Source organism: Astyanax mexicanus, chromosome 25, assembly GCF_023375975.1.
Source record: "Astyanax mexicanus isolate ESR-SI-001 chromosome 25, AstMex3_surface, whole genome shotgun sequence".
Taxonomy (NCBI): domain Eukaryota; kingdom Metazoa; phylum Chordata; class Actinopteri; order Characiformes; family Acestrorhamphidae; genus Astyanax; species Astyanax mexicanus.
In genome coordinates, this window is record NC_064432.1 from 16,569,475 (window position 1) to 16,593,536 (window position 24,062).

Consider the following 24,062-nt stretch of genomic DNA (forward strand, 5'->3'; position numbering starts at 1 on the left):
CACTATTGCAGTGTTAGCACGCTGGCTACAGAGCTCATTCTACTATTAGCATGCTGTCTAACCAGCCTTGTTCCACAGAGTGTACTGCCACGTAATGCTGGATACAAGCCTCGTCCATCATCAACACCACGGTAATAATGGTAATAACACATAAACTACTGGTTCTGTCTAACATTGACGCATTGACACATTGATGTATTTGTATAAAGTAGATTGGGATACTACTATCCAGATACAAAGCACATTCCAAAACCAAGTGTGAACAGGCTTATTGGCCTATTGGCTTATTGTTTCACCTTCCCTGCTCTCTCTCTTGACTTGAGTAACACTTCAGCTCATTTTAAATATATTAATCCAAGAGTTCAACACTCCTTTATTCACCTTCACAAAACGTGCAGGAGCAGCACATTTGAGTGGTGGTCTTTTTATGATGTGGTCCATTTATTAGCTGTATATGTGTGTGTTTATTTGTGTGTCTGTGTGCTTGTGTGTGTTCTGGTGGATTTTTTTTGGAACATCAAATAATTATTGAGAGAATTTTTACTGTATAATAATACTGAAGGAGTTTCTGCCCAAAGCAAAAAATATGTTGCATTTCTGCATTTTATTAGTGTGTGTTTATTTTGCTTTTGCTAAAAGAGAAAGAGAGAGAGAGAGAGAGAGAGAGAGATGGGGAGTACTCTTTCAAGTAAAGGGGCTCATTTATAGTCAGCCATCTGGAAGCAGTGATAGTGTGTGGAGCACTCTCTCTTTCTCTCTCTCTCTCTCTCTCTCTTTTGCGCTCTCTCTCTCTCTCTCTCTCTCTCTCTCTCTCTCTCTCTCTCTCTCTCTCTGTATCTCAAACACACAAACACTCCTATTACTTTATTTCGTTCCATACTGGCAGTTTTTAAATTTAATGAAAGTATGATTGTACTGTGTGTGTGTGTGTGTGTGTGTGTGTGTTTGTGGGATTGTGTTTAAATGTGAGAGTGTGTGTATGTGTAAGTGTGTGTCTCCAAGTCACATAATTCAATGCACCGGCACTCAATACGTTTCAAGGGCAGCATAAACCTGCACTTTAGACTCTACTGTACTGCACAGTCTAGTCTATTCAGTATAAAGCCGCTTCTTTTCTTCATTCTCAGAATTACAGCCTCGCTTTTCTCTTAAACTTAAACACACCGACAAACCAAGTCATGCCGCGGTGAATTGGGTGTTCATCAGCTACATTATGAAGTCTGTGCTTGGCTTTAAGAAGCTTCCTATTCATCTTGACTTACCATTTGCCATCTGGGAACTGTGAAGGAGCCGTGCAGAGCATCTATTGTGAGTGGATGTTGCAGAGCGTAGGACAGGTAGTCCTTCTGGCAGAAGTTTAAGCAGAGATTTCTCTTCATTTTGCGAAAGAAAGCTGAACTAAGCAATCAGGAAGCCGGTCAATAGCGCTTTAAACGTCTTCTTCACGTCCAAAGTGAGGAAATCTGGAGAGCGTGGCGGAACAAACGAGGGAGGACAAAGGAGAAAGGAATAGAAAAAAAGCTGAACAGATCGACAAGTCCAACATGTTCCAAGTGGAGAAAGTGGAGAAAAGTGACTAAAGCTGAAGTGCTATTGAAGTATCAGAACTGAAGATTCGTTTTTGAGCTTTTTGAGGAGATGTTGAGGAGAGGAGCAACCTATCAGTGAATAAAACAATTCAACACCAACACCAATAGAACGACAACAACAGCATGCAGTCATGCTAAGCCATGCATTGCAGAGGCAAACCAGAGAGCAATTAGAAACTTCTAACCAACAGCAGCTTGATTTACTGTATGTATTAAAATAAACTAAAAAAGAAAACAAATTACACTGACAATTCAACCCCAAATCGGAAGGAAATCTGGGTTAAAATAGTCTGAAATATACCGAAATAAAAACAATATAAATTATTCTAACTACACTACACATTTCCCGAATGTGCTTCTGAATCCAGAGCAGTCAACACCTCTTCTGGACATGGTGAACATATGGCTTTTTTTTTTTAAGTTTTATGTAAGTGAAGTGTAGTAATGAGTTTCCTTATTAATTTAGCTATTAACTGCCCTATTCCAATTTTTTTTTTTAATGCAATGGATGGATGGATGCATAGTAACACATAAAATTACATTAAATATATTGCGTTGCTATACTGTCTTAATTGTTTTATTCAGATTTGAGGTTGTATGGTTTACGTTTTACTGTAGGTGTTTACCACTTGAACAGTTATTAAACAATTAGTTTAATATTGTAGACACAAGGGCTGGTATAATATATATGTATATATGGCGCTATAACGTATAATTTTAGTTTGCTATACATTATCAATATGTTGCATCAAATATAGATATTTGTATTGAAACTTGGGAGCTCTAAACCCTCTAGGACTTGCCCCTAATTCAATGTATCTTACTAAAGTTATTTCTTTATTTCTCCACATGTTGACTCTAATTAAATGAATCAGGTGAAAAATATTGGTTGTAAAATTCTGTGAAACTGACACATATAAATCCTTCATTTTTAGGAGTATTTTGTCCTCTTTAGTGACACATATGCTGTGAAGTATTATAGAGCATTATCTTGTAATATATATTGAGTATCAAATAATGACAGTATTTTAGTATCATCTCAATTGGGGGCAACATATTGTTATTCCCACCCCTAGTAAACACATACTATCCACATTAGCTTCATAATCAACAGTAACTGGAGCAAGAAATCTGAATGTAAATACATAATTATAAATAATTATATCTAAAATTGTTATAGATAATTAGAGAATGCCACTGGGTCTAAAGACCAAATTGTGTTTTATTAGCTTTTTAATATAGAAAAATCCACTTTATAGCCTCTATTTACTCTCTGTTTTCCAAACATGCATCTTCTGCCTGGTATCACTCATACAGCTTTATATAGTCTCTAGAAAACACATTAAATCCCATTAATGATAGCATAGCATGATCTAGCAGATGCCTGACACATACATACTGTAGATAAACTGCATCAGCCAATAAAACTGCAGTAAATCACTATATCATTCACCCAACTCCACCAATAAAGTGTTAGAATTATGTAAACAACCAGAAACCCTGAGATAAAAAGCCACAATAGAAAAGTTTAAGATAAAAACAGCAGAGTATCAGCCGGTAACTGATCTATCTCGCTTCTTAACTAGCCTGCAAGAGTGTTCACGTATCTGATAGACAAGGTCACGCAACCGCGTGCGTACGAGCGTGTGTTCTGGCTTTCAATTACCTCCTGATTAATTCTGAAATACCAGCAGGGAGATAACTGAAAACCAATTAATCATCGCAATAAATCAGCCAGTTTAAAAGTGAGAAAATACCCAACGCAGCAGCCGCTGCACATCAGAGTCCAGCTAAAGCTAAAATCACATCTCACAACAATTACCCAACGAGACCAGCTCATTTTACCTCGCTGTTACTGAATACTGAACACTGAGAGCAGCAATACACTGAAATTACTCAATTTACCTCACCCCAATATCAATACAATACAATATCAACATCAACACAGTTATACTCCACCATACTGTAGCTGGTGGACTAGCGAAGACTAGTACATGCTATAGGATAACGGGAAAAAAATTAGTAAATGTTATTTTTTTTTTCTTTTTTTTTCGTATAGAAGCATTTAAATAGGGCCAATTATCATGACATATTGACACTACATACAATTCAGATTATGTCTGAATAGAGAAACAGAGTTTTTGCATTGTCATTTGGCAGTGACAGTATATTATACAAATTACATTATTTACTATTTTTGGATTTTAGGATGAAACAAACAATAGACAATTGTGTTGCAAAATAAGCAATTAGAATTTAGGGATGCACCTATACTGAAATCTTGGCTAGTAACAATATACAATACTAATTTCTTAGTTCCTTTTTTTGAAGAGCAATGATGTATAATATTACATTTTTAGATTCCTGTTTAGCGATCCAAAAGTGAACCGTTAACCACACACTGGGCAACATGATTAAGAGCAAGTCAGTGTGTCTTTGCTATCATAACGATGGGAAAAGTAAGCCATGCGTGGTTTGAAATGCACAAAAATGGCATGTACTAATTCTCATAAGTAACCATGGGTGTATTTTTGGCTGTAACGTGAAATAATCCAATCAATCCAATGTGTTTCTTGCCAATATCTTTAAGAGCCAAGTTTGCTCTGACTTAAGTGGATTGATAGTTTAATGGCGCAGTGCACCAATCTGCTCATTCACGTTGTGAAGGTGTGTGAGCAGGTCATTTACGGGAACAGCAAAGTCTCTTGTTTATTGTTGATGTAAAAGTTGGGTTTGGGTCCATGTGTGTAACAAGCAGGTGCCAAGATAGCAATGAACATCTAACGGGTGACGGTTGTTAGGGTTCTAATAAATCAAGAAGCAATACGCCAGAAATTTGCCTGAACACACCTCACTTCCAGACCACCATGCCCAGCGACACAGATGTATTCACAAGCACCATTGCTATTTAAACGACGCAGACGCAAGCTATAAAAATAATTTGTGGGGTATAAGATAGCAATGAGCACAGGAATTAGGTAAATTCTGTGTATCACTGATTTCAGTGTCATCCAATGTTCAAGTTAACAAGCATAACAAAGACTTTTAAATCAAAATTAAATGATTAAATCATATTATCTTCTGATGCTTTGATCCTTTAGCTGTGGTCACTCTTACCCATTTCCCTTTGTTCTGGACTTCAGCATGCTAGTATGTTAAACTGCAGTCTGAATGGCTGTTAACACATAATACTCATTTTACTACTAAGCAGTTGGACACACTGCTGTGCTATTAGAGAACAGACTGTGATACAGGCTAGAGGGGGGCCTAAAAGCACAGCATGGCGTCCATTAATAATGACACTGGATGCGGTGTGAATCTGCTGAAATTTGCAAAAGCATGACAAAATGTAAACACATGTTCCAGAGGGGAGGAGAAGCGGGACACGGCAGGACTCTTGACGAGTTTCTCTGGAACAGTGGGAGATTAAACAGATTTAAACACTGAATGATTTGGACTTTTTACATGTTATTTCTGTTATATATATATGAAGCATGTAGAAGCTACAAGGGAAAGGAAAAGTGACCAAAGCGCTAAATAAGAATAATATATAGTCATTTCTAACAAATAAGCAAACTTATTATTTATTGTTTTCCATATACAGAAGTAAAGTGAGTAAAAAACAGCATTAGCCTACAACCTAGCCTACACTGACTGAGACCCCAAGCCCACCTAACACCAGGCAGAGCACGCAGCCGGACCGAGCGGAAGCAGATAAGCAGTAGCCTGTACTCACGATCGCTGCAGTACGAGCCTCCGTAGGACGTCATGGTGCAGTCGCATGAGAAGCCCTCCCACTGCTGCAGACACACTCCCTGATTCAGGCAGGAGTCCTCCGTGCAGGTGGTACTCGGTCCTACAAACACATACAAGATACATACATACAGATACTTCAGTACAATTAGCAATAATACAGCATACTACTAATACACTACTAATGCACTACTAATGCACTACTAATGCACTACTAATACACTACTAATACACTACTAATGCACTACTAATGCACTACTAATGCACTACTAATGCACTACTAATGCACTACTGGATTTCAATTAGCATTTCTAAAGCCTTAAAAATATAACAAATATTTTAGAATAAAGCAAAAAGCTATTTTTATAATTACATAGCTGGATTTTGAGAGTTCAATACATAAAAATGATCAGTTGTGAACCACAAATACAAAGATACAACAGTTGTTGTATCTTTAAAAAAGTTACTCCCACATAAGTAAAAAAGAGGTGTAAAACAAGCTGATTCCAATACCCAAAACTGTAATAAAACAGTTTAGAGATATTTGATATATTTGCACCCTCAGAACGTATGTAAACCCAGCACATTAGCTAGCAAATACCATAAAAAAAAAAAAAACAATGACTAAAAATGATTAAAAGGCTAAAGTATTCAATTTGAGCTTGAATGCTGTATTTGCTCCTTCAAATTTCAGATTTCCAGCTAACAGAGAATGTTTTAGGAACGTTTTCAGGAAGGATAGCCTGTAATGTTGCAGAAATAACATTCCAGGAACGTTCTGCAAACGTATGACAAGATAATGATTTGCATCACAGCGGTATTAAAGTGTTTTTCATATTATATTCCCAGCTAGATAAATACTAAAATTATAGCAAAATGTTAAAAGTAACATTCCCAAAACTCAGAAAAAATACAACAGCAGTGCTAACAGAGATAGTTGATATCTGCGTGTTTAACTCGAATACAGTCAACTCAGGTGTGACATCGTTCCTGGTTCTCACATCCAACATCCAGCGTGAACGGAATGTAGCATTTACGCTAACACTAGGTTTCCAGGTAAAGCACAATTTAAAGGAAAGCTGTGAGTGCTAGCCAAGTTCTATGCTAAAGACTAACCCTACTAGACCCTACTACAGTACATTTAGCTAGCTAATTGCTAGCTAATAGCTAAGTGTGCTAACTGAACAGTGAGAGCATTCAAAGACCACAGCAAAAGTATCCAAGAAAATAATTAAAAACTTAATATATATATATATATATATATATATATATATATATATATATATATATATATATATATATTTTTTTTTTTTTTCCAGTAAGGAAATGAAAGACAATCACTTCTTACAGTTTCTAAAGAACATATAAAGTTTCTAACTAAACATATAGGTAAGTGTATACTATTGTAAAACATTTCCAGAATAGATAGGTCAAGACTTTTAAGGGCTCAAATGTTTACTAAAACTTGTGTGGTGAATCCAGTCAAACATGTCCCAAGTTAGCATTATGTTATTACTATGATTATTATGATTATACTATTATTATCATTATGTTATTAGCATAACAGCTAATACATATTTTGTGTATCCATACACTAGGAGAGCATGTCCACAAAAACAAAAGATAGAAACTGGACAGTACTGTGTGTACAACTGATATATAATGAAGCCAGAAGTGATGATAAATAGTCTAATAGTACTGCTTTTACTACTGTTAATGTGTGGGGCAGCCATCTTGGATTCCAAACTCAGGGTTGATGAGGCTCTATATATTTATTGTTTGCTAATTTTATTTATTCATCATTTTTTAGGAAATATAACAGGGTGGTAAATAGGCTTGTAAAACCACGGCGGAGCATTTTACACCTTAACCTATAAAGTCCTATACTTATTTTTTATTCATCCTAAAATATTCAATATGGCACCTTTAATTTGCTCGCAACACACACACACACTCACCAATTCACACGCTTTAATTTATTCAGAAATGAAACATTCAATTCCTCCCATTATACAGCACACGCACCCCAACACACACACACACACACACTCTCGAAAGCAAATAGAGACAAACAACACAATGGACACGTCTGGCTTCTCATTAACACATGGGGGAGACATCTGTTAGTACACACGCTAAAATAATTCTGTAAAATTATTCAGCAGCAACTGGAGTGTTGACAGACTGCTTACTGCTTTGCACCGCACATGAAAGCTGTTATTGCATTAACAGAAACGCGGGACGATCAATGTGGCCCATCAGTGTTTGATGTTAAATAAAAGCCAGCCCTTGCAGTCCTGTTCCCGGCCATCAAACTGAGCAGTCATATTGACTTTATATTTAATATGAGCTGCTGCGCTCATACTGGGGGCTCTGGGCTTAGAAATGGCTTTGACGGGGGAGCAGAAGGGTATATACAGTTTAACTCAAACAATCAGCACTTTTTAAACTTTTCAAAGACACAACAATGGGACAGAATTACAATGAAGGTAAAGTAGTGGTGTAAACGTACAGAAAATTCATGGTTCGGTTCACACCTCTGTATAAACCCCACGGTTCGGTACCTTTTTAGAAAAAAAGTAAAGAGGCTGGGCATTCTGTATGGCCTCACCATTATTAATTCCATAATAACAATGAATCTTCATTATAAGCATGTTTTGTTTTTTTGGGATGGACTCGATGGGCTCGAGCTCTTTTATTAAATCCTTGAAACCAGGGTTCTCTCCTGCTCTCAACAACAGCATTACTTTAACTAATGTTTAAACTACACATATTTTTCCTAAGCATGTTACTGGATGCATTTCAGTGTTTGAGTTCTTTAAAAAAAAAAAAAAAAAGAGAGAGAGAGAAAGAGAGAGAGAGAGAGAAACAGACGGTAAACAGATGGATGGCGTGAGCAAAAGAGAGACAGTAGGAGCGCCTAACCCTGCGTTCACACTGGAAAGCGACAGGCGACCATTTATTTCCTATGGTAGCACAGTGACGGTGTGTGGACAGTTAAAATAATCTGTGTTTAATCTTTGGTAGTTAGCTTCAGTTATGTTAGCCAATAAGACTTATATTCTTTATATTTAAGGTTTAGGAGTGTGTTTATCGTGTGCAGAGTCGGAGATCTTTCTGCAGATCTTTCTTCAAAACTTAATATGACCTTCAGATTAGCTGAAGAGCAGTAGAGTGTAGAGAGCCTTAAGGAAATGGTTTTCATGGCAGAGAAGCTCCACCTAAACCTTATATCTCCAGCAGTGGTGTAAAGCACACCGCTACTGGACTCTAGAGCAATGGAGACGTGTTCTCTGAAGTAACTAATCACACTTCTCTGACTGTAAATCCAATGCACGAGTCTGGGTTTGGTTTGTTGCTAGGAAATCTTTGCCAGTCCTTCTTTGATTGCATTGAGGCAAGTGTAAAGTTTGGTGGAGGGGGGATAATGGGGTGAAGATGCTTTTCTGAAGTTGGGCTTGGCCTCTTAGTTCCAGTGAAAGGAATTATTTTCCCACTCTGAATCACTGCATGACAGTCTGGCATGACTACCCACCAAGTGTCACTCCTGTCAGTTTATTCATTATGGACGGTGATGTTGTTTTGGATATCTATAGTTTGAATTTAAACTTATAATAATAAATGATTGGCTGGACGCAGCGCAACGGCCGGATTCATTTGAATAAAGTTGAGATCTGCCTAACATTTTTGCCTGAGGGCGGGGCTGAGCTCAACACAACGCAACCCAGCATGCACCGCGGCATGGGGTGGCACTCTCCATTGAAATGAATGGGATGCGTCGGGGCTTAAGTACTAGTGGACTAGTCAAAATGTCTTTAAAAAAGTCCTGATCTATAGATTTGATAGCACTAGTTAAGCTTTCAGAGTTTATACCTGTAAAAACTGTTATGGTATGTGTTGTTTGTCAAATTGTAAGTTACAATGGCTAAGCATTAAATAAAACTAATAAGAATAGCAGTGGAAATAGTTTGTGTTTCTTTTTGTTTATTTGTTAGTTTCTTTATTTACTTGTCTTTATTGTGTTTAAACCTGTAATACAACAACTGCAACTGACACAGATTAACACCTTTCAATGTAAAGCATGTGCTAATGTCCTCCCTGCAGTAACGTGCTGGAAAATACACTGTGTAAAGTACAGAACAGCAAAAATCTGATGAAAATAAAACAGAGAAGCGTAGTTTTATGATGCATCAAAGAAGCGCACGGTGGAAAATATGTTTTCTGTGATGTATAGCTTTGAGGAAAACACTGCGACTCACTTCATGCAAATGAAAAATTCATTTAATGCGCAGTCGTTTTATTTTGCTGCATTATAGAAGGCGCACTCAAATGAGATGTTTAATTTTATTGGTTATTATTCTAATGGCCTGAAGAGCTGACTGGGCCATCAATCATATGCTAATGATCCGAGGAGTCTGGGGGGCATCAATTACACTGAATGCTTTTCCTGCAATAACTACAGGTCAGTTTTAGCATAATCAAAGCACTGTGATGTCACCCCAAAGAGAACAGTGGGGTATATCTGATGTAAAAAAACACAGACAAAACAACATCTGCTTATAGCATGAAAGAGAAAGAGAGAGAAGAAAAGAAAAAGCAAGAGAGAAAAAGATGAAGGGAAAGAGAGAGAGATGTATCAGCGTGTCTTTATGTTCAATTCACACGCTCTGTGACACCTCTACCTGCCATCGACAGCTGGCACAAACATCTGGCAGGTTCGGCTCTGTCACCCACAGATTTAACTTTCCACCCTCTTTCCACCATTTCTCTCTCACCTGCCTTCCTTTCTTTCTCTTTCTCTCTCTCTAACTATGTAAAAGATGCTATATAAAAAAGAAAAACTTAACTTCTTACATTTATCTCTACAGTGCACTTTGACAGAATTGCTAAAGTAGGATTTATAAAAAAAATAAATAAATAAATAAAAAAAACTTTTATAAAAACTATTTTTCTATAGTCAAAAGCAACTCACTCAGTCAATGTATAATGAAGCTGATGCTGAGGAGCATATTGTGCAAAGTTCACCGACTTTCCATCACTACAGATCTCCAAACTTTATGTAGCTTCAAATGAACTCAAGAACAGTAGAGCGTAAAGAGCAGGCGAGCAGATACTTGTGGTTATATAGTGTATAAATAATACAGAATGATCAGGAACTGCTTTTGGTTCAGTTTGGTTATATTAAACAGATTTACTACCGCTGATATATCTTCAATTAAATATTTAAGTCTGCATAAATTAGAATAATGACTGTGTATAGATGTAGAATATTTCTGTGTATAGATGTAGAATATGCATTAAATATCTTAGCCATCCTATTTCCTGTGGCTATACATCAGATTATCTGATGAGATCCAGGTATTGCTCTATTTCAGATAGGAAAAAATAGTCATACAGCATTTTATTTTATTTTATTTTTTTTTTTTTGCTGATTTGACATCTGCTGTGGAATGGAAGCACGTCATGCACGGCTGCTATTTTTCACATTAGGCTCTGATTGCAGAAAAGTAATGCTCTGCTGATTGTAGATTATCTGGCAGGTATTTCGCGAGTACGGAAATAAGGTAGCTAACCTGATGCCATCAGAAGCAATTCTGGGAGAGGACAAAAAAAATTCTGGATAATGCAGCCTGACAACACAATCGTAAGCCATCCATTAAATTTGGAGAAGAGCACCATAAATGTCAAAACAAACTATAGTAATAGAAAATCCAATAATGTTACCCATCCAAAATGCAGCACGCTACGATTAGCATGAGCGGCGCTTAAGCACTCGATCTGATTGTAATGTTTTGTGAAACAGAAAGCGACGGGGTGGTAAGGGGAGGGGGCGTGTGTGCAGGTAATAGGGTTGTTTTGGCAGAGGTAGACAGAGGTAGCACTGAAATGAGATGGGACTCCATTGGGAAATCACAGCACAGTGCAGCAGATTAGTGCTGAGGTGCTTAAAAAAATAAAAACAAGGCAAAATATAGACGCAAACGGCGATCCGTGGGTTCAAGCACGAAGTACTGGAGGAATAATGAATACTGAAGCGTGGGCTGATGAGACAAGTAAAAAGATTCAATACAATTTTAGATATAATAATGTAGAGAGAGTTTATTAAAAGGCTTTAATTTACTGTATTAAACTGTTGAGAAGTGTTTTTTTTTAACTGATTAAACTGCTTAGTTTCATTTGTAATGAACTATTAAAGCTTGTAGAATGTTCATATGTGAGGCGTGGTATTTTCTAACATAATTATATTTGTTGTTTGTATCTCATAAATACCATAATATTACACAGTACATCCATAATGGGGCTTTTTGGAATACAAGATACAAGTGACTGTGAGTTAGAATTTCTCAAAAGTGTCCATATGTTAAGATTATTGATCAGTAACATTCCATCAGGACAATAACCTATACATAACATTGCCTTCAGACAGCCTGTACCTGTTTTAGTTTAGGTTTTTTTCTTTTCTTTTACCTTTTTATTTATTTTAATTATTTTGTCTTTTTATTTATCTAATTTTATGTTTTACATTTTAATACGTTTGTTTATTTTATTACTGGTTTTATTCCTGGCCTTTAACCTTTTTATTTCATTTATTTCTTCCTTTTATTTTGTCTATATATATATATATATATATATATATATATATATATATATATATATATATATATATATATATATATATATATATATATTTAACTTATTATGATTATTTATTTTAGTTCCATCGTTTACTTTTTTATAATTGTGGTGATATTTTAGTCCTCTAGTTCTTAAATTGTGTTTATATTTTATTATTCTAATTATTTATGTCCTTGTTTTACTGCGTTACATTTTAGCCTGTCTGTGTATTATTTTATTCTGAGTTATTTTATTTCTTCTTGATTAAATCTTATATTGTTTGCTTGTTTTTATAATTTAAACTTAATTTTCAGTCCCTTTAATGTTGTAAAGGCTCAGCTGCATTGAAAATGAGGGTTACCCTCAATGTATTTACCAAGAGAAAAAAAAAATAAAAACTGTCAAAATGACAAAAAAGGAATATTTCCTGACATGACAGATTGCAAAAGTGTCTTAGATCCAGCTCTGAATTAATTGGCACAATTTCTTTATCTTCAGATTGCATATATTATAATTATAATTTGAGAAGAAGAAGGAAAATAAGAAGAAGAAGAAGAAGAAGAAGAAGAAGAGTATGGTTCTTCAAACTGGATTACTGGAAGTGCAGGGAGGTATATAATATGTGTAGAATTCTGGTCTAGTCTGGGATGGGGGTGTTCCGTCCAGGCCTCGTATCCAGGGCTACAGGGAAGTAGAGATGGATGGTTTTAGCTGAAGGAAAGGGCACTCTAGATGAGCTGCTAACATTAAGGTTAAAATGGAGGCTTGCTAATTTGCGGTTATTGTACATGGAGACCATTTTGTGCAGTTAGGAGCTTTTTGCTGACGCAGGGGCCTTTAGGAACAAAACACACAACATCATCATCATCATGAACTATGAGCCAGTTTCACTGCTGGCCCTTTTTTCTGGAGCTGTGCTGTTAGGGATTTAGACAATTCCTAAACTTTTACTTTGTTGCCGTGGCGTGTTCAGGCCTTTTTTTGTGGAACTTTTCTAATAGCTAATTTTTAGAAAGTAGAAAGAGGAATTTGGGCATGTGATGACTGACCACTGACTTCAATTAAAACAGTAGGTGCTAATTCAGCATGTCATTTTCTCAGAGGACAGCAGGGAAAAACACAGACGTGGTCGATATAGATGGGAATTACAGCACAGAGGATCCTCTGTGATAGAAAGAATTACACCAGGACCCCATGAAGTGTTAGTATCAGTCTCAGATGACATACCTACACTGTGAATCAATTAAAAAGTCCCTCTACACCGAAACAGGTGGAATTATATTATAGTGACTATATTATAGATATTATATGTATTGTATCATATTGTACTTCTATTTTGATTATTTTCCAGGGAAAATTAGTATAGTGAGGTTTTTGGTAGGGAAGTGTGTTTGCCCTGTTTTAGAATGTGTTTAGACTAAATACAGCTCTTTTATCTCTTTCTCATTTTTTTCCATTTATGATTACACTGCTTTTATTAAAAATGCCACAAACCGCTGATGAGTTTGGTAGTTGGTAGTTGTGTCTCTATTTTTTATAAAGCTTTAATCCCATTCCATCCCTGTTCTCAATTCTATCACTGAAATAACACAATGTTTCTTCAAAATTAAACTACACAATCAACAATGTCAAAAGTTAGGGTACTGCACTGCATACCTGTCAAGTGTTGGATTTAAAAATAAGAGAAATATTTCCATCATCCGCTTCAAGCCATCCCACCAGCCTAATCGAGCTTCAGTATCTCTTACATTTTAACACAGGTTTACAAGAAATCTAAAATCACCACTTGTGAACCACTTACAAACTACAATTAGATGATCAGAATCTGATCTGTTTCACTGTGTACTCTGTATATAGCTGAAATGACAATAAAAACCACTTTGACTTGACTTGACTTTGATAGGCCTACCTTTGTTGCACTGAAATGCTTTTATTAAATGACATAAACCAGATATATTCTATTATAAAGTATGCAAAACAGTACGTGAACATTGGATTTCATGTAAACCATTTCCTTTTTTTCTAAATTGTTCTTTTACCTTTTATGACGCACTGAAACACAATTTTGAAGGAAATATTCATAAACATTAGTCCTAAGGGGCTTCCCCACTAGCCCACTGACTTTCCTCCGCAAAACCAGCAAGCTGATTGGCTTTTTCTCATGAGAGGCGGGACTTCATCCTTGAACTGGCACCATGACTGGCGTTAAGAGCTTTCCCATTCACACAGCGGTCAGTGGCCTGTCTCCTCATTAATAATGTTTTTTTTTTCATATATTATAATCACCCCATTAGAAAGCACATTAGCGTGTAGATAGTTTACATCACTGACCGTCGCATCCTCGATCCACCTGGCCCACCCTGTGGAGGGCGTCTGCGATCAGGTCTGGCAGTCTGCCGTTCAGGTCCACGGACGCCAGGCAGCCCTGGTAACCGTCTCGGGACGCGATCAGCTTGGGCAGACTGTTATACATAGTCTTCCCCACACCACCTATATACAGCTCTCCTGCACAGAGAAAGAGAAAGAGAGAAAATAAAGACCACAGATTAGACAAAGAATTAGAGATAGAACACACAGAGCATGATGAGAAAGAAAAAAAAAAAACTAAACGAGACACAGATTATTACAAAGCCACCGTGTGCATTTATTGTGCATAATTCCAAACTGCTGTGAAATGCACGTTAACTCATTTCAACACTGCAATCTCATGTAGAGACTAATGACTGCCTGAGGAAATGGAAGGAAGGATCCGGGAGAAGGAGAAAAGCACGCGACACAGGAGACACTGCTAGAATGCTCAAATCAAAGCAGGACAGGAAGAGAGAAGAGGAGGCAGGAAATAAAAGCAGAGATTGCTTTTCTAAAATCAGAGGTTATTCATGTGGCTATGACGAGTGGAGACTGGTCTGTAGCTAAATCTCTCCAGGCTGGGAGAAGAGGAGCTTTAGGGCAATTGGAATAAAGACGAGGAATTAAAGAAAAAAAAGGAATTAGAACAAGACGTTCTCCCAGAAGGATTATGGCCTTCTCGGGTTCTGAGGAAGTTCTGGATTTTGTGCGGCTCTGTGAGTCAACAGCGGGGTCCTTGTCCAATCAGAGAGCACAGAGGAACAGTGGGACCTGATACTATTGTGCTTTGATTAGTTTTGAAGTTGACTGAGGTTGTTTAGCCTCTATTTGATTTGTTAAGAGAAGAGAAATCAGATCAGATTACTGGATTCATTACATGCAGTATCTTAGCTAACACTGCTATACAGACCAAGCACATACAAAAATATTCCAGACAATTCTAAGTAAATCCTTGACTACTTGACTGGTATTTATTTGGAATACCTCGGGAATATAATCAAACATAAGATGGATGATCACAAGCCATCAAACTAAAACTGAACTGGTTTAATTTTTGCACCAGGAGTAAAGGCATAAAGTTATCCAAAAGCAGTGTGCAAGACTGGTGGAGGAGAACATGCCAAGATGCATGAAAACTGTGATTAAAAACCAGGGTTATTCCATCAAATACTGATTTCTGAACTCTAAAAACTTTATGAATATTATTTGCATTATTTAAGGTCTGAAAGCTCTGCATTTTTTTTTGTTATTTTTGATTTTCTGCAACTAAATGCTCTAAATGACAATATTTTTTTTTTAGAATTTGGAAGAAATGTTGCCTGTAGTTTATAGAATCAAACAACAATGTTAATTTTACTCAAACATATTCCTATAAATAGCAAAATCAGAGAAACTGATTCAGAAACTGAAGTATCCATCCATCCATGGATACGGGGGGTTAGCTACAGTATTGTGAGCTTCATCATATTTCAATGTTTGAAAATCAAGTATTTTTATAGTAATTGTAATCAGTCCATTTCTAGTTCTAGTTTGAGTTCTGTGTTCCTTGAGAGGTGGTTCATTTACAGAAAGGAGTGCAGGTTTAGGTTGGAAGCCAAACGGAGTTGAGTGTAAAATGTGTGTGTTTCTCTGTGAGAAAAATGTGTGTGTGTGTTTTGTTTTCATATGTATGAAGACGATACAGGTAGACTCTGAATTAATGTGTAAAGTGTGTTCAATTTGTGTGTGTGAGTGTGTGATAAAGACATAAAAAAGCTGTTTAGATGTGTCATCGGCTAGGAGATGTGAGTATGGGTGTGTGTGTGTGTGTGTGTGTGAGACAGAGAGAGAAACAGCAAGGTGCTGTCAGACGGACTCCCTGAAGACTCGCTGTTTCAAAACTCTGTCAAAGCCTCATTATGCTTTAGCACTCGGTGGCAGCGCTGCATTCAATAGGTTTACAGTGACAAATAGCTGAACCTCAGGCACAATGCCTGCGCCCAGACACAAAACACACCCAGCACACACCGAGCCTGAGCCGGGATTCTCTCTCTCTCTCTCTCTCAGTACTTACTTTATATTACTTTAGCTGGGGGTTTTATGCTGTACTTTTATGCAGTTTGCACCATATTCATCAAAAGTTTCCAACACCACTAATCTATGGATTTGTGCTACAGATTTGCCAGAGGTCTGAAATAGAGCTTAGAACTTTATTAACAGAGCTGCTATATTCTAATATTACACTACTGATGACAATAAATCAAATACAGTACCAGTCAAAAGTTTGGACACACCTTCTCATGTTTCTATATTGTAAATGAATACTGAAGTCCTTCAGTCTATGAAGGAACACATAAACTTGCTATTTCTGAGGCTGGTAACTCTGATGAGGTAACTCTTGCTCTTTCTTTACTGGGGCAATCCTGATGAGAGCCAGTTTCACCATGACGTTTTTGATAGTCTGTGTAACTTTCTGAGAATTGAGATTTATCTTAGTTAAGTAGTTCTTACCATAATATGGATTAGAACATTATTCAAATAAGGCTATTCACTGCATACCTGTAATTCTACCTCTTCATATCTTTACAACTGATGCTCTCAAACACATTAAGAGACAAGAAATTCAAGTAATTAACTCTTGATGAGTTTAATTGAAAGCCTGAATTGCCAGGTGACTCTACCTCATAAAACTGACTGAGAAAATCCAGTCAAAACTGTCTTCTAAGCAAGAGGTGCTTCATAATTTGGATACCTTCAATATTAATATACCACACCACTTAAAAATGATGAGTTTCTTTCTTAATTCTTGATTTTACCAAATTAAAAACCTCTGGAATATAATCAAGAGGAAGATGGATGATCACAAGCCATCAAACCAAGCTGAATTGCTTGAATTTTTGCACCAGGAGTAAAAGTTATCCAATATAAAGTATAAAGTTATCCAAAAGCAGTGTGTAAGACTGGTGGAGGAGAACATGCCAAGGTGCATGAAAACTGCGATTAAAAATCAGGGTTGTTCCACCAAACATTGATTTCTGAACTCTTAAAACTTCGCATTATTTAAAGTCTGAAAGCTCTGCATCTTCTTTCATTTTCTGTAAATAAATTATTTAAATGACTGAATTTCTATTTTGAATTTGGGAGAAACTCAAGTGGTCTTTCTTTTTTTTTAAATGAAAAACACACTGAATTTAAGGTCTGAATTTAATTTAAGGAATTAATGTCTTTCGACTGGTTCTGTATACTTCATACGTCTTGTATTTTAAACCCTGAAATGAATGAAACTAGATTAATAATGGACTTAGAATCATTAGAAAAATATATTTCTGATTTATAGAATTTACAGGACCAAAGACATCTTGCTTAAAGTGTGACACTGGACACAGATCATCATATTTTGGCCTAAAATGAGCCTGTTTCTATTTTTTTTTTTCATTCACAAAATAAGTGCAGCTGAATCGGCATCTTTGAGTAAAGCATGACGGTGCATTTTTACACTCCGAGTCTGCAGTAAAACTCTGTATCTCTGGGTACAGCAGTGATGGAGGTTTGTTTTTGTGTCTGCAGCTCAGGTACAGCTGTTGTGATGTGAGCCCCCGGGGCTGGCCTAAAGAGAGCATCAGTGTTCTCACAGCGAGGAGAGGAGAGGAGAGGAGCTGAACTCAGCTCATCACGGTTATGCTGACTGCAATGTAGATGCTGGGGCGAGAGAGGAAGGGTTAGGGTGATGGAGGGAGAGAGAGAAAGAGAGAGATGCTACCGTGAGGGAAAGTGGCCAGGGAGCCCCAAACCAATCAACGGTATAAATGAAGTAATCTAACAATGATTACATCCAAAAGGGTAAGGATGGGTGTGGGTAGAAGGGGGGAACGAAAGAGGAAAACAGAGAGAGCGAGAAAAAGAGAAAGAGAGAGAGAGAGAGAGAGAGAATCGAGCTCCTATTTATTAGTGGCGTGATCAATAAAATGGCAGTCACGTCACATCTGTCCTCTCAAGGGCTCATGAAGAACGATGACTTCACAGAGTGGATGTCAAGCGTCACACATTAATATAATTTACAGTACAGTGCCTCCATGCATATTTATGCAGCCCCATTCAATACACAGTATGTTTTGACACCCGTCACTAACCAGCTTTAATTACTGTCAGAGAGCTTCCAAAACTACAGCTACTTCAAATTTACTCCTGACACATAATTAATAGTCTTAATACTTAACACTCTTTATCTGAAACAAGACATTAATTGACATAGAAGCGATAATCGATAAAGCAATAAAGTGTTTAGTTTCCCCTTTTACTCCCCAATTTACACAGCCAATTACTCAACCCACTCATTAGGACTTCCACTTATCACGAGTGATGCCCCAACACACCAGGAGGGTGAAGACTAGCACATGCCTCCTCTGATACGGGTGAAGTCAGACACTCCCTCTTTTTTTTTTTTTTGAATAGCAGCATCGCAGCTCACGAAGGAAAGCACAGCGACTCAGTTCTGATACATCAGCTCACAGACGACTCTTGCTGATCGACATCACCCTTTGGAGTGATGAGGGGAAAGAGAGTCATCTACCCACCTTTAGAGAGAGAGAGCAAGGCCAATTGTGCTCTCTCTCAGGACTCTCACGGTCTCCGATGGCAAGCTACATAAACAGGATTCGAACCGGCGATCTCCTGGCCTGATCATAGTGGCAGCGCTTAGCCCACAGGACCACTCAGAGCCCAGGTCCTCCATCTAATTCTGATGTAATATAAAAGCAACATCTGCATGGTTTTTTGTAGTGCTGACAAAGGACAAAACACTTCGATCACAATAGACTTGGGCATGGAAATTGTTTGTCACACTGCAAAGTGGCATAATTTGATCTGATTGGATGAAAGTGTTTAATGGTGCACTTGTGTCTATGCTACCTTCTGGCTCTCTCTTTTCAGTTAGGCTGTTTTAGACAGATCTGTCAATTTTGTTAGCCACACTCAAAAAAAAAAAAAAATCTAATCAGAATTAATTTTATTTCCTTACTTTTTTCTTAATCTCAGTTAATGGCTTCCCACTTATCAAGATTACTTAGATATTTCCAGGACTAGCTCTATACCCCTATTATAGACTATAACTGTTGTTAATATTACTTTACTACATTATTCTTAGCAACACTAAGACTCACCATGACAGCAAACTTAAGGCAGATGATACAGTCATTTTCTTTATCCATTATTTATAAGTAATATTGATAAGAGAAGTACCTCCCAAGGTTTTATCCTCCAGCTACTTTTATCCTCCAGTTTTTCATTGCCACAATTGCCTTCAGCTTCCTCCAGGGGTGGTATAGTATGTTATGTATTGTTTGATTTGATTTTGAGTTTTTCTTATTCATTTCAGATTTCCGTAAAGCTGTTTTGTAGCAACATCTGTTGTGAAAAGCACTGTACAAATAAATAAATAAATGATATTAGATTTGATTTGTAACCCTTTCCAGACTGGTTTTCACAGCACTGTATTCACTTGTATCATTAAGATTTTACTTGTGCACTCCCTCAATAAATCCACAGAGACTAACTATGTTTAAAAAAAGGATAAACAAAAAGAGCACTCACTTTGATATTAATGCATTCAAATCACTGCAAGTTTTTGCCTGCAGGCATTACGCAAGTGTCCTTCATAAACAGAAGCTTTTCATCCAAAACACTGCAAACATTTCTCTGCAGTACAAAGTCATGTGTTATAACAGGTTAAGTACATGAACAGAGTAAATAATCATTCACTGTTTAATTCAATCTTTTCGGCTACGAGACAGCTTTTTTAATTACTATGCTGGGGACGTATTGAAACCTTGACCCTCATTTTTAATATAACCTTATTTTTATATAACAGTGTTCTGTTTTTTTAAGTGTTTTAATTGATTAGAATTCAGTTCAGTGCCTTTAGAATACATCAATAGTGATATGCAAATCAATCAAGGACTGTATATCAAACCCCTGTATAAGTTGTGAGATGCTATCTTTTGAGTGCTCATGGCAGGGCAACCTGAATGGTCAAATTGGAGCGAGGCCTGATATAGTGGACATCTGATGATTTGGGACATCTCATTCGTGTCTTCCAAATTTGTGTCTATATTTACACTATCTGAGACATTACCCCGCACAGTGGACAGTTCTTATTGTTCTTAGCATCCATGAGCCGTGGCAAAAGTCATGGGACATTATACTAATTTCTGTCCTATGGCTTTTTTTTTTATAGCATGGCAGAGTACATTCTCTGTTTCGAGTTTTGTCTCTTAAGTGATGAATTAAAAACAGCTTAACAGCTAATAGTTTCTTTGTCTTAAGAAGCTCTTGTTTAAAATCATTATAAATCTCTTCTGTGAAGAGCTGTCCTTTTAGTCTTTTTTGTCTTTAATAAACATCAGTGACACAGTTCCAGTGATGGCCATACATTCCCATGCCATCATAACACTCCCTCCACCATGTTTAACAGATTATGTCATTGATTGTCCAAATAATAACTATAGGTATTAGACCTTGTTCAAAATAACACCTCACAATGTTCTCAAGCTGCTTCATGCAGACATACTGCTTCATCCAGTATACATGTGCACGAAGGTGCTCCTCCGCTAACTTTAGCACCGAGGCTAATTTATGCATCGTCTCATTTGCCGCTTGCTCTGTTTGCTCTGTTATGAAGTGAATGAGTGAGTCATTTTAACAGCTCCGTGTTCGCAACTACCGTGTGGTATTGCATGAGATACCCAGGGAAATGGGCTGCAAAAACACGCATGTATGTATGTGCACACCACACACAAGCAAAGACACACAAATATACACACATCCTTGGCCTTACTCCACAGGGAAATGGTTATTTGTATCCTGGTCGTGTTAAGCACAGTTGGGGTTTAATTTGTGAGCTTTATAATTGGAAACAAGATCCAAATAATGAGGAATCACATCTCTCTCTCTCACACATTCAGCTCCAGCATAACCACACTGATTGTTATCTCTCCACACTATAAAAAACGTGTTGATTAAGAGCACACTTTTTTTTTTTTTAATCACTACTCAACCCTGTTCCCTCAAGCCACACAATTCTGACTGCACGATTCAAGACTAGCCAAATTATGAATTTACAAAGAAGTAGAGATTATACAAAAAGTATAATTGAGATCATTTTAGTTTCTGGATCAGTTTCTCCGAGTAAAATGAACACTGTTGTTTTACTTATAAACTACGGACAACATTTCTACCAAATTCCATATAAAAATATTGTCATTTAGAGCATTTATTTGCAGAAAATGAGAAATGGCTAACATAACAAAAACAAAAAGATGCAGAGCTTTTAGACCTCATAAAGTTCATATTCATAACATTTTAAGAGTTCCGAAATCAATATTTGTTTGAATAACCCTGGTTTTTAATCACAGTTTTCAGGCATCTTGGCATTATTTTTCTCCTCCACCAGTCTTACACACTGCTTTTGGATAACTTTATGCCTTTACTCCTGGTGCAAGAAATCAAGCAGTTCAGCTTGGTTTGAGGCTTGTGATCATCCATCTTCTTCTGATTCCTTGATTATACTCCAGAGGTTTTCAATTAGGTAAAATTAAAGAAACTTGTCATTTTTAAGTGGTTTTTATTTGTTATTTTTTTTCAAAGCTGTATTTAAATATTTCTCTTGGTTTAATATCAGGTTCAGACCTGAAGGTTTAAAGCAGCATGAACCAGTTCTTCACTGTTACTGTGCTAATCTTCAGCCTCCTTTTTCCTTCTGTTCCTTCTATCTATCCATCCTAAATAGCTTTCTCTCATTATCAAGGTTTTCTATTTCAATTTATCTTGCATGTTTTGTTTCTTTTTAAAAGCACATGCATTTTTTTTAAGTGTTATTTATTGTTGTCTTTTTATTTTGTTAGTTTCAGGGAGACTGTTTCCACTGCCTTAAGCACTTCTGTTATATGCTAATAACTAAAAAAATGCCTACAATAGGTTTTCTATTATATAGGCACCTGAACACCCAAGCAATAAACCTCAGCACCTAAACACCTAAGCAATAAATACCTGCTGGAACCAAGATTTTTCACAACTCCAAATGGGACCAATTACAGGTGCACACACACACACACACACTCACTTTCCATGGAAGCTACTCTACATCCACTACCATAACAGTCCCTCGTGGACTGGAGATGGCTTGCAGTTGCGTCATTCGCACAGCACAGAAAGACAGGAGCGATACGTCAGGAGCTTTACACCGGCCCCAATCCCCAACCCAGCCTTCACCCAGGAGAGACCCATCTAAAATAACAACTACAACTACAGAAAAAGCTGTAGCTCCTGTATACCATCACAATAAACCTGGAGAAATTACTATTTATAAAGTGCTTTTGATTTCAAAGCTTCCAAAACTAAAGTTTCACTATAGCACTGCTTCAAATAATCTTATTTGGTTAGGACTGTAGTTTAGTTTGCAGTAAAGAAGCTTAAAATATGTTTACTATGCTGAATACACAAGAGCAAATACACTACTTTTTAAAAAAGTTTTAGAACACCACCATGTTTTCCTTTTATTTTTGCCCTTTAGCTCTTTAAATCCAGTCAATAACCAGAAATGGTACAAATTTTAGCAGTGGACAAAAATTATCAGTACTTGCCAGGGCCTTTAAATGAAAACAAATGGACTAAAAAAAAAAGTCATTTTAGTATTGCAAAAAAAATAGTATATTGTAAAAATACAGTACTGTGCAAAGGTTTTAAGCGCCTAAGCAAATTACATTAATTAATTTATCTTAGCAATAAGATTTCAATTTTTGCCTGAAAAAAAGCACCACATATGATTTAAACAGGATGCCCTCAGCCAGCATGTGTATATGTTCAGTTCCATCAGCAGCTCACCTGATTTAACATCAGTAAGATTTGACTTACCAAAACAGGTGTTGATTAATATGATGAGAACAAGAAAAAGAGATTAGGAGCTGTTTTAAGGAAAACAGGGCTGTAAAAGCTCTGCTTTTTCTAAAATTGCTGTTTGTATTTATTGTAAATCTCAGTGTTTTACTGAGCTAATAAACACTTACTGCACAGATAAGAAGAAGCTTTTGTCTTTACTAAAAAAAAAAACACAGGTGCCTAAAACATTTGCACAATACTGTAAAACAAACTGAATACATGATACATTGGTTTAGAAAAAGAGGGGGTGATTTTGAGCAAAGAATTCATTGGTCAACAGCTTACAGCTTACACACACAGAGCATTCACACTTTCATCATCATAATAACTAGAAAAAAACACAGAAACACAGAGAAATCTGTAACTATTCAAATTAAAAGTCTTTTCTGTAGATAAATTAAAGATGAAGTCGGAGAGCAATGAGTACTGTTTCCTACACCTTCAGAAGACTCTTGGAAACTGGAGAAAAATGAAAGAGTCATGTCTGGCTGATCCACATGGCAACAGCTTTAGCTTTTAGCTTAATTACTAAAATGAACTAATTAAAAAAAAAAAAATAGAGGTCTGACAGGAGAAGAACTGCAGTAATAAAGTCAGTGCTAAGAGCATAAAATAAAAAAAAATAAAATAAAATAAAATAAATAAAAAAACAGCATGTTTGGGTCATTACAGCACTGCTACTGGACCTTTAAATACTAGAGGTGTTCTAAAACGTTTGACCAGTAGAGTACGTCCAACCCTTTAATAAATGTCCTACCTCATATACTGTATATGATATATTTGCCAGAGTGAATTCTACAGAAAAGTTAACAATAGTTTGTTTGTTTTTTTTTTACCTGAACTGGG

The 24,062-nt window shown here is 36.7% G+C and overlaps 1 protein-coding gene across 15 annotated transcripts in view; it reads right to left on the reverse strand.

Moving 5' to 3' along the window:
- Window positions 1–24,062, reverse strand: part of LOC103040758 (neurexin-2) — an 848,474-nt gene that overhangs the window by 330,876 nt on the left and 493,536 nt on the right. For all 15 annotated transcript variants that reach the window (XM_022681896.2, XM_022681890.2, XM_022681895.2 and 12 more), the window contains 2 exons: window positions 14,289–14,462; window positions 5,326–5,445 (listed from right to left, as the gene is read on the reverse strand). In XM_022681896.2, the coding sequence (XP_022537617.1) occupies window positions 5,326–5,445; window positions 14,289–14,462 (294 nt within the window). The remainder of the gene's footprint in view (window positions 1–5,325; window positions 5,446–14,288; window positions 14,463–24,062) is intronic.